Source organism: Myotis brandtii, unplaced genomic scaffold, assembly GCF_000412655.1.
Source record: "Myotis brandtii unplaced genomic scaffold, ASM41265v1 scaffold695, whole genome shotgun sequence".
NCBI classification, from domain to species: Eukaryota; Metazoa; Chordata; class Mammalia; order Chiroptera; family Vespertilionidae; genus Myotis; species Myotis brandtii.
Window position 1 is genome coordinate 719,085 of NW_005370716.1, and position 12,313 is coordinate 731,397.

The 12,313-nt window shown below is 39.9% G+C and overlaps 1 protein-coding gene across 10 annotated transcripts in view; it reads left to right on the forward strand.

Annotated features, from left to right (window-relative positions):
* MTMR1 (myotubularin related protein 1) overlaps nucleotides 1-12,313 on the forward strand; it is a 58,714-nt gene that overhangs the window by 16,176 nt on the left and 30,225 nt on the right. For 3 of the 10 annotated variants that reach the window (XM_014529766.1, XM_014529764.1, XM_014529765.1), the window contains exon 3: nucleotides 9,659-9,734. In XM_014529766.1, coding sequence (XP_014385252.1) covers nucleotides 9,689-9,734 — 46 coding nt within the window. In that variant the 5' untranslated portion in view covers nucleotides 9,659-9,688. Of the gene's footprint in view, nucleotides 1-4,133; nucleotides 4,158-4,728; nucleotides 4,756-6,304; nucleotides 6,359-9,658; nucleotides 9,735-12,313 lie in introns of all 10 variants that reach the window. The other 7 variants (XM_005881950.2, XM_005881953.2, XM_005881951.2 and 4 more) reach the window with 7 other exon arrangements.

Here is a 12,313-nt window from a genome sequence, read left to right on the forward strand (position 1 = left end):
TCAATGCGCTCCCACAGGGGGAGCTCTGCTCAGCCACAAGCCAGGCTGATGGCTGCCAGTACAGTGGTGGTGGCGGGAGCCTCTCCCACCTCCTCAGCAGCGCTAAGGATGTCCGACTGCAGCTTAGGCCTGCTCCCCGCTGGCAAGTGGACATCCCCCGAGGGCTCCCGGGCTACCAGTGGGATGTCTAACTGCCAGCTTAGGCCCAATCCCCCGGGAAGCGGGCCTAAGCCAGCAGGTGGTCATCCCCTGAGGGGTCCCAGACTGTGAGAGGGCACAGGCCAGGCTAGGAACTGCCCCCCTGAGTGCACAAATTTTTGTGCACCGGTCCTCTAGTCTATATATATAAAAGCCTAAGTGACCATTATGACCGGACGACCGGCCAGTAGCTATGATGTGCACTGACCACCAGGGGGCAGACGCTTTATGCAGGAGATACCCCCTAGTGGTCAGTGTGCTCCCACAACCAACCTCCCGCAGCTGGCCAACCTCCTGTGGTCCCTCCCCCACCCGGCCGGCCTGATTGGGACTCGGTGCAATGGACTTGATTGCCAGCCAGGCCGAGGGGCCCCACTCATGCAGGAATTTGTGCACCGGGCCTCTATAAAAGGTTACCTAAATAGTACTGATGATAACAACTCATTCTTGAGTACTTATCCACCTAGTGCTCTGCTCCCTCCCCTCCTCCCACCACACCTTGTTTACTTGTCCTTTGAATGCTCACCACAGTCCAATTTGTACTATGTTTTCTGGTGTCTCTTTCCCCTACTATGAATTCCATGCAGCTCAGCACCACAACTATCTTGACCTGCCTCATATCCCCTCTCTCACCACCTACACATGCCAAGAACCTGGGTTACCCAATTTAACCCTCCCAACAACCTGTGAGGGAAGTGTCCCCAGCATCACTGGTTTAGAGAAGAGGAGACTAAAACTCCCAGGGCTTGTGTTGCTCTTCAGGGGTCTGGCGGGCAGTAACACAAGATTTGACTCCAGAGTTCATTCTTCCAACCACTATGCCGGTTTGCATCCAGAAGCCTTGGTTGGGAAGATGTTTTCTGAAGTATTTCCATGAGGATTAGATACATAACTCCTGTGGTTTTAGAGCTGATCAGGACCTTGCAGTCATTCTGGAGACTCCTCTCCTTTTGTATTTATAGAGACTGGGACCAAGTGCAGACGTTAAGAGGCCCTAAATACTGGTAGGACCCAGGCCTCCTAACTTAAAACCACTGCTCTCTTCTCCAGCTTCAGTCAGAATCCAATTCAAGGGGGGAAAAAAGAATGAATCTCTCTGTGTACCTGAAATGGCTTATTTCAGAAGAAATGTAAACTAAACCAGAGAGAAACACTTAGGCATTCACTTACAGACTTTCGGGAGACCTTCTTGGTCTTATATCAAAACTACCAAGGATTTCATTACAGTTGATAAAGAATTATGTGAGTGTAGGCCTGGCGGGTGTGGCTCAGTGGTTGAGTATTGACCTATGAACCAGGAGGTCACGGTTTGATTCCCAGTCAGGGCACATGCCAGGATTGGGGGCTTGATCCCCAGTGTGAGGTGTGCAGTAGCCAGCCAATCAATGATTTTCTCTCATCATTGATGTATCTATCTCTCCCTCTCCCTTTCTCTCTGAGATCAATAAAAATATATATTTAAAAGAAAAGAATTATGTGAGTGTAAAAGCACGTATCATCCTACCCCTTTCCAAGCTTTTGAGTTAGTCTCTCCTTCCAATACGAAAGGCTTATTGATAATGGTATATGTCCTACATATAAGGAAGGAGGGCTCAGTTACACTACTTGTGAATGCTGCTTTGTTGTTTTCGGTTGATGGTATCATGTTATAGAGAAAGTGTCAGAAATATTGTAGTTATAGAACAAATGTGAAAATAATGGCTTGCTAGAGCAGAGGTTTGGAGGTAGAGAGGGGAAGCAAGGGAAGTGATAGTGGTGTTGATTTTTTTCATTAACCCTAAAAGGGAGATTGTATGCTTGAAGACTATAGTTTAAATGTGTTAATTATAGTGATGCCATCCTGAGGCAGTGTAGCAGACCACCTGGGTTTAAGTACTTGCTCTGCCACCTTGAACTTGGCCGATTATTTAACCTTGACGGTTTTCTCATCAAAACTGGAACCAATAGTTTTTATCTCACAAGGTTGTTCTGAGAATAAAATAAATTAATACATACAAAGTGCTAAGAAGAGTGTCTGGCACCTAAAAATCATATCATGAGTATTTTAAATTTTTTATTGAATTTTTGGAGTGGTATTGGTTAATAAAAATATATAGGTTTAAAGTGTACAATTATATAAATACATTATCTATATACTGTATTGTATTTTCACCACCCTAAGTCAAGTCTCCTTCCCTCACCATTATTTATCCTTCTATTACCCCATGAGTCTCTTCAAACTCTTCCCACCCCCATGAGTTTTTTTATGATGCAGCTTTGCTTAAGGAAGACAATAAAATAACTAAAAATCAAATTTTCAATAATCAGAGATTAGGAAGAGGGAGGTAGTAGTTTGAGAAAGCCTATTTCCTCATCTTTTAAAATGGGAAGAAACTAGGTACTGTTTAAGGTAGACAAATCAAGAAGTCGAGGTGTAACCATATTTATGGTTATGGAGGCGATCCACAGAATTAAAAATAGGTCTAGTTAAACATGGTTATCACTGAGGAATGAAGCTCAGGGGGTGGAGACTTTCTATTTTGAGTTTTATTGCCATATATGTCCCATTTTGAGTTTTTATTAACACAAGTATGCATATTTATACTAACTTTATTGTGTTGTCATTAACAAATGATAAACTTTCCATATTTAGCACATACAATTTAATAAGTTTAGATAGGTATACACTTATGAAATGGTTACCACAATTAAGATGATAAAAATATATATAACCCACTGCCCCCTTAAAAAACAAAGCCAGGTTTAAGCTTCTTAGTCTAAATAGTCTAAGTTTAGGAACTTATGGGCTTAAATAAATCTTTTTGTACTACAACATCACGTAACTCAGAAAGCTTTTTTTTACTTCAAGAGTATTTTCATTTAATGATGATACAGTGATGAAATCTTCATGTGCTTATCTATCCTGAGGAAAATCTATACAGCTAATAAGAACCTCTGGTGATTTTTTAAAATAATCTATGTTCCATAGAACATCCAGTGGTTAGATGATCAGAAATCAGACTTTGGAATGGGGAACACATTATTCAGGTCTTCCTCAGACAATTACCACCATTCACTTTTCAAAAGTTTCTTTCATTGTTTCCTCTGTCCTAGGCTTCCCAAATGCATATACTGCATGTTCAAGTAGTATTCATAGGCTATTGGTGCAGGAAGAACATTGCTGAAATTAGTGTCCTTATTCAATAAAGCTTGGCTTCCCCTTGCAGAGGCAGAAGCTTGGGCCTTTCCTCCCCATTCTCTGGCCCTCCCAGACCAGCCAGCTACCTCTTCCCACCTGGAGCTGTCCTTCTCCAGGCAGTGGGGCCTGGGGGTCAAGAGAGGCATTTTTCTCTTGGTGGGGCGGCCACATCTGGGAGTCAAATTCTGGAGTCCCAAGTGCGAGTTGGAAATATAATTTCTACAGAAACCAGGTTATGATTTGTGGTTATCTAAGTTTCACGATACCATTAACACTGTAGCTGAGCTATGTTCTGGGTCAAATGTGGGAGCTTTTGTGGGTTTTAGGTTTGGTTTGGTTTCTGTGGGCTGGTTTGGGATTAGAACTGCCTTTTTACATAATTGTTTCTATGGGGGAAATGTATTCAGTATTCCAAACAGACACACAAATGAACTTTTCAAACACTGCCTGTTCACAATGGCTAGTAATAGCACTTGACAGAAGGGGTTTGTGTTTAAAATAATGTTGTTTGTCTTAGCCTAAGGGCAATAAGTTTCTTCAAACCATAGACTTGCCTTAAAATTATAGGACAAATGTGTTAAGATTGATTTGATGTTGAATGAAACTTTAGAGGGCAAATGTGTTAGGATTGATCTGTTTGGTTTTATGTACAGGATTATGATGTTTATTAGGGAATGGGCTGGTGAACTTAATGACATTTTGTACAGGTCAATAGTAATGTGTTTGTGATGATGATGTTCTGTATTTTAACTAACAGGTTTTCAGGAGGCCTGATATAAGGGTAAGGATGTTTGGCAGATGGGCCTCCTACTTGTGTGTCTCTGTGCTTTATTGAACACAGTCTATTTAGTGTTCTTTACCTTCTCACTGGTTTTTATGAGTCACTCAAATCAATTTGCTCTGCTGTGTCATAGCTTTAAGTGTTCACTGGAAACGCTTTATTTGTTAAAATGTTTTTATGTGTAATAATAGCCACTGTGTATGAGGGCAGGATACTAAAATTGTTGCCAGTGTGAAATACTGACTTTTGTTGTGTTACATGAATTCTGACCAAATGGATCTTTGTGGCAGGGGCTTATAAGGCAGAGTCCTCTTTTAACCTTATTTAGCATGTAAGTCATGCTAAAGAATTTAGCAACAACAACAAAATTGTTAGTTGTTGTCTACCCTATCTAAATAAGATAAGTCACTTTCATGTCTGCATGCTGAATCCCAAAAGTAGAAGTGCTAATCCTAAAGATAAGTTTAGCAAAATCAGTCCCATTTAGTATTTCTTAAAACACAAATATAACTATTACATCTAGTGGGTTATAGCTTATATTTCTTCATGATTTTCCTTCCCTTTATTTCAGAGTATTCATAAAGCAAGACAAAGATTGGTAATGTGCATGCATTTAAGCCTGAGTATTAGATGTTGAAAATTAACCTATTTCCATTAAATGAAAACAATGTGGATTTTGATAGAATAATTTAGTGACTTCAGTTTAAAATTCTTAATCTTATTGAAGCCAATAAGTAGCACAAAAATAAGCAGGTTACATCAAATTCTTATGATTCTAGTTGGTTTATCTTTGTTTAATCTTGTTTTCACTGTTTTCTTTCACTCGTGAGAATCATTGTCTTTCACTGATTCACATTGTTAAATATTAGTGCTTGGCTTTACACTTGCATGGACTTTGAAATGTTATGTGATTTTTGTTGTTGTTTAGCCATTCATTTTTCTGTTTTTAAAATTTGTGTCAAAGAATGATTCAATTCTCTTTGTATTTAAAAATGGAAAGTTCAAAAAAACTGGCTGCATTTAAAAAAATCAGCATTCATTGAAGGGGAGCAGTACCAATTGTGTACTAAATTCAGTCTGATATAAAGTATAGAAATGTATTAAGTGACAATTTCACTTTATTGAAAGATGGGAAATAGTAAATTCTTTTAAATCTTTGTTACTTCTTCACTGATTGCCTTTCAAAGAAATATAGTCAGTGGAACCAGTTTCATGAAGGAAAAAATATATATCTATGCTAAATTTTAATATTTTCAGTCTTAGAGACTTGATACAATAAGAGGTATTATAATTTTGTCATCTTAAGTATTTGTATTTTTTATACCATCTGCTGAACTAAACATCCAATTTTTAAAGTTTCAAAATCTGATTCTATGAAGAAATTAAATTAAGAACAGTATACCTTAAAGAGATTGGAAAAAATTTAAATAAAGATATGTGATCTCTCAGCTGTTTCTTTGAAGCACGTTGATACTGTAATTAGAAATATTTAATATGGCATTGATTCATAATTCACAATATTTAATTAGTAATAAGCAATAAATACCAGATTATATGTATACATATACTTATATGTATATGTATATCTCTAGCATGTGATACGTGCATGAGCATGTTTATTGAAATTTTGGTAATACCAGTGGAGTTGATCGCTGGACAATATAATAATTCTTGAGAGTATATGAATACTTACTGTGTTTAAAATACATGTCTATGAACTGCCTTTGTATTTTGGCTGGCTTTTGCCCTTTACCTGGTTTCTGTTGTGTTCTTTATTTTCCATGAGCATATTACCTGTCTGCTGTTTTGTTCTTTAACTATATGCTATAGTGCGAATTGCTTGATTTTAAAAAGACAGTACATTCCTTGAAATCCATGATACTTCTTTGCTTTTCATTTTTCTACCCCAACACAAATACAGAATAGATACTCCACTTTAGGCTGAGGATTCTATAGATGGCCTACACGTTATTTCCTTACCTCCAAGGGGTGAAATGTTGTGATTTGCAAAGCCATGAAAGGTGTGTCGACTTTTACATGCTTACTGTCTCTTTAAAAAAGAAGTTCTGTGCTTTCACCTGTCTGTTTGCACGTGTTTCTCTTTCTCCTCTTTGCTTTTTCTTGTCCATGCACCTGGTGCTGTGCAGGAGATTCAGGAAGAACACAATGGCTACCCTTCTGAAGCTGAAGCCGATCAGGTGGCAAGTTCTACATGTTCATCTGTTTGTAGCTACAGAGTGTGTATTTAGAAGCCATTTCATACTAGATTTCTAGACAATAAGCAAATGCTTTTACCACTACAGTAGTGCCCTCCTGTCCAAGTTTGATAGATTCCATGATGACATTATTTGCAAAAATTGGTTTATCCAACATTTTGTCAACGAGAAACTTGTTCATCCATACTTCTTGGTTTTCCCACATAGGGTTATTGATGTGTTAATGAGCCTCAGACATAATAGGATTCTGGCGGGCCTTTACAGAGACTTAGAGGGGACAGATGCATATGCTAAGCATGCTCCTTGAGGGTGCGGACTTTGCTTTCTTCAAATGTGAATGGTCCGTGCCCAGCATGGTACATTGTACCAGAGAGCTGGTGGGCCTTCAGCTGGACCTTCAGGGTCACCAGAACAGGATTTGGGTGAGATCATCAGAGGAAATTCCTCAACGGGGCAACACTTGGAGCAAAGGCACCAAGAGGAATAGGTGTGTTCATGAGATCAAATTTTGTTCACAAGAATCTGTTCTTTGATTATGCTGTACATGGGTTGGATAAATCAAGGGTCAAATTATGTCTTGTGCAACTTAATAGTTGCAACAAAAGCTTAATGTAGCACAAGTGTGAGTCCCATTTCCTAACACCAGATTGGTAAAGGGAATCTACTGTACTCACCAGACAATGAGCCTTTAAAAACTATTCTCCTCTTGAATTCCTATGCTAAAGTGAAATGTGTTTCCTGTACAAAATAAACATTTTATGGGGAAATCTGAAGCAGCAGGATCATTTGTTTGTTTTGTTCTGACAGTTGCTTTCTCATTACTTAAAGAGCATGTCCCAGATTTAATGATTATTAGTGAGGTTTATCTTACTGTCTCACCAACACAGTCATGCTTCATATAAATGCACAGGTGTTTTAAGCCAAATTCAACATGGCTTTTAGAAGAAAAGGGAAACGTTTGATCTTCAACCTCTATCTTGAGAGCCTTGTATATTCTCAAAATGGTCCCAATCACTGCTGTCTCCCATCCGCACATTTTGCTAGGTAGTCGTGGGTTGAGGATTTTAAAGTGTTTAATGTGGCTCCACATAAGGCTTAAAGTGAGCCACATTTCCCCCATCCCTTCCAGATATAGTTAGATATAGTTAATTAGAACAGCTTGCTTTAGTAAATATATTTCAAAATAACCTATCCTCATTTATTTTAAAATATAAGTTAAGAAATGTAAGTCTATATAACATATAAGATAATACTTAGCCATTAAAATAAGCTTTAACAATGTAATATTTGAAGTAATACAAAACTTGAATATTGATTAAAATGACTTTCTCACATTGTAACTATATTATAAAATTACCCTCTAGTGCAAGCAATAAATTAAAGAAGGTGACTTTCAAATTAAGGCTTCTATTAAGGATTTGTGATTTCTTATTATTTATAAAACTAGACATTTAAAAATATAAGTGTTGTTTATGCATTAGTGTGTATAAGATATATTTCCAAATCAGGTGTGAATATTAAAATGAACCCCAAAACACTTTCTCATGTCCTCTTTAGTAGTTCTCTAAGTCCCTAAAATTTGGGGCTGAAAAGTGTCTAAAACCAATCTGCACTAAAAATTCAAATGAAATAAAGGTGTTTGGAGGTAATTTGTATTGTTTTAATGATAAGGAGGAGGATGGACTTTGTTATTTTGTGCCCTCCCCATAGAACAGACATATCCAGACCAACATTTAGCATTGAATTTGCTCTTTAAGTCTTCACCTTTTCCTTTTCATTATTTTCAAAATTTTGATGAAACTACTATGTCTAGTGTTTTAAAATTGAGTCCCTTTAATAAATCATAATGAAATACTCTTATAACTATGAAAAGTAGTTATTTTGAATTTTCAATAATTTTTATTAGAATTAAAAAGTTTTCAAGTTTTAATGTTTTACTTCACAAAATTATGCTGAAAACTTGGTATTGTCCGATCTGTTTTCCTCTGAACACCAGTGGCCTCCTGATGTTAACTAATATTTTTTTTGGAGAAAGCAGCTCATGACCAAATAGGTATGGGAAATGCAGCATACTCTAGCGCCCTCTTGCTGATTTGGCGTACATTGACATGCTAAAGACTGGTCTCACACACACACAAAGTTTAACTTGTTTTCTTTAATCCTGCATTTCCTCAACTTTTCACACACACACAAAAAAGACCTATTCATATCTCTTGGGAATTTAATGCTCTGTGAAACACAGCTTGGGGTTTCTAGGGTTTTGAACATCTTACTCTTATTCGTGATACATTGTGTCAGAGATGCCAAGGAGAAAGTAACCAGTTTCCTTGGCAGCATCGCAGAGGATGGCAGTACCTTGGAATAGGCCCAGAGTTCAGGTTCTGGTCCCCAGCTTTGTAGTTCGAGAGCACCATTTTCTCAACTTTTCTGAGTTCCCTGGCACTATCCAACCAAACTCACAAGAGACTGACTACTGGACTTCCATGCCAATCTGGAAAACTGTGGGCATGTACCCACATTTATACCCAGGCACCTTGTAATAGTCATCTATCCAAGACATCCTTTTCCTAGCATCATTGTAGCCAGGAAACCCAGTACCTCATTAGCAACTTGCTTGGTGAGCATGGAATCAGCACAAGGGTGAATTGACTTTGACGAAGCTTGATTAACACACTCTGCTCCACAGTCTTGATTTACATACTCTTGTCTGCCAGCTGAGGGCACGCTTTCTTGTGGTCTGGATGCTATACACACTGACAAGCCCCTGAACTTTGTATATACACATGGGTGGCTGGGCTGCAATACAAAAGCCGAGAGCTTTCCTTAGTAATATCACTGCCCTGAGAAACCTCCCTGACTACTTTAGACTTCAGGGTTTCCCACATTATCTCATAAGCTGGGCCATTTCTACAACTAGCTAAGCACCTACATCTAATTTTGATTTTATTTGAATTAGTTTTATGCCCAGAAGATAATTTTTTTTACTTTATTTCCAAATTCTGGAGGCACCTTATAATAGCTGTCTGTGTAGTGATTAGAGTATGTATCTGTTATGTCAAGCCATTTCTGTATTAATGTTTTCTGTGAAGTTTAAATATGTGTAATAATTTGCTAGAATATGCAGCATGGTGTCCTGTGATGCTGAGCTTTGAAACTGTCTTGTAAGGGGAGGGAGCATACATTTTGCACGCTTCTGTAGCTTTGTAGCGAGAGCACAGAACACCACAATTATTCCCACGTATACAGATGGGAAGTGAGATTTACTCCTGTTTGCTTTTTTGCCAGGCTCTAAGGGATGGAAATAAGCTGGCACAGATGGAAGAAGCACCACTTTTTCCAGGAGAATCCATCAAGGCCATTGGTAAGTTTAATGCGTACACTTTGCTTATAGCAATCCATAAAATGACATGGCACTTTCTTTGTGAGCACATGTGATGTAATTGCTCAAGATCAGTCAGAACACTTTCTTTAGACGACAAATGGACTAGGTCTTTTCATTCTTATTAATGTCCTTATGACCTTAAGAGATAGAAGACTATAGAGAATCACTTTAAACTCTGATTCAGTATTAGTGGGCATTACTAACAGAAGAGGACCCACCTTTTCCTGATGAACTGAAGGCTGATTAGACTTGTTATGTCAGTTCATTGCTTTGTTGGAATCCTTCACTATAAGGAAAATGTATCAAGAAAGTGCAATTTTAGTGCAAGAAAAGGGCACATGTTGCCATCCTGGATTGTAAGGGCAATGGCCTAAAGGCTTTCACATCCCCCCACTGTGGACTAGCAGGCATTTCAGCAGATAGTCCACTGTGCCATGCGTGGATGAGAGGACAGCTGGGTACAACCTTTTCACCTCATAATTGCTGGATTTGGCTAGGACAGTCTGCTTTGCTAGGCTGAGTATTACCTTCTTCCCTTATGGCTCCCTTCCAAAGATGTGTGCTCAGTCTCAGAGTATGGTCATCTTGTGTCAACAACTTCTGAGTAGCTGCACTCTCCTACCACAGCCTGCAAACAGCCACCCCCACTAAATAACCTCTTCTGTGGCTCTGAACCCTGCCTATCCTGTCCTTGGTTTTGGCATTCTTTCTCTCTTTGGCTCCCAGTACTTCATTCACTCCTGGTAGTCCTCTGGCCTCTCTGGCTGTTATTTCCCTGAGAATTCTTCTAGCCCTGCCTCCAAGCTGCTTTGGGAATGATCTGTTTAAAATGCAAAGCTAATTATGTCATGCCTCTGCTTCTCCTGACAGCAAACTACACAGATTTAAAGTGAACATGAAGAGTTTTGACACATTATACACCTGGGAAACTATCATCACGTTCAAGATAATGAACATATCCTTCATCTCCCAGCAGTTTCCTTAGGCTTCCTTATAAATCTTCGCTCCCATGCCTTCTCCCCATTCCCAAGCACTATAGACTAAATTATATTTTCTAGAGTTTTCTAGAAATATAATTATTGAGTACATTCTTTTTCTTGTCTAGCTTCTACTCAGCATCATTGTGTTGATATTCATTCATACAGTGATATGGATTAACAGTCATTCCTTTTTATTGCTGAATAGTATTCCATTGTATGGATGCACCACAGTTTGCTTATCCTTTCATCTATTGGTGGACATTTGGGTTGTTTATACTGGTTGCAAATTATACTGTTACCAATAAAGCTGCTCTGAACATTCATGAACAAGTCTTCTCTGACCTCATGTCCTATCATCCTCGTGTACTCTTTGATCCAACAACTGGCTGCTCTTTCTTTTCTCCTTCCCCCCTCTCTCCCCCCGCCCCTTCCCCGGGCTTCCTTGCCAAATTAAGTTGATCTTTTTTCTGAGCTCTTATCACATCGTGTCCACATAATTATGATAGCATTTATTAGGCTATAGTATAATGGCCATTTTATATGTATTGTCGCTCACAGGTCATGGCTACTTGTGGGCAGGAACTAGAACCCCAACAATAGAAGCCACTCGGTACATAATGAGTTATAGAAAACGTTAATGGAAGTGTTTGTCTGGATGACAACTTTTGTACCTTTAATTGATCCAGTTGGACTCATCTGTAGTTATGTACATTCTTGTCATTCCAGTGGAATGATGCTTTGGGAAGATCCTGTAGGTGTTTTTCGATAGTCATGAGGTTCTTAACATGCATAGGAATCAATATGCTGTTGATACCATCTACACTAATAAAAGATAAACATGCAAATTGACCGTACCTTCGCTATGCCTTAAGCCACGCCCACCAGCCAATCAGAGCGACTATATGCAAATTAATCCAACCAAGATGGCTGCCGGCAGCCAGGAGCTGGAGCGAGCAGGAGGCTTGGTTGCCCCAATGATGGAGGAAGCCAAGCTTCCTGCTTGCCGCGGCGGCTCTGAGCTCCACTCAAAGCAACAAAGTTTCAATTATAGAAGGTAAATAAACCCCAGATACCTGCTTTCAGCCGGCCGTGGCCACGGAGCTGGAGTGAGCAGGAGGCTTCCCTCCCGCCCGTCCTGGCCAGCTCTAAGCTCCTCTCAAGGCTACAAAGTTTCAATTATAGAAAGTAAATAAACCCCAGAATAAAAAAAAAAGAAAAAAAGGAGAGGCTGTGAGCTTCCGTCACCGGGGGGGCTTGGCCAGCCTGAAAATGGCCCCCAGCCCCTCACCCAGACTGGCCAGGCACCCCAGTGGGGACCCCCACCCTGAAGGGGGTGTGACCAGCCTGAAACCAGCTATCAGCCCCTCACCCAGGCTGGCCAGGCACCCCAGTGGGGACCCCCACCCTGAAGGGGGTGTGACCAGCCTGAAACCAGCTATCAGCCCCTCACCCAGGCTGGCCAGGCACCCCAGTGGGGACCCCCACCCTGAAGGGGGTGTGACCAGCCTGAAACCAGCTATCAGCCCCTCACCCAGGCTGGCCAGGCACCCCAGTGGGGACCCCCACCCTGAAGGGGGT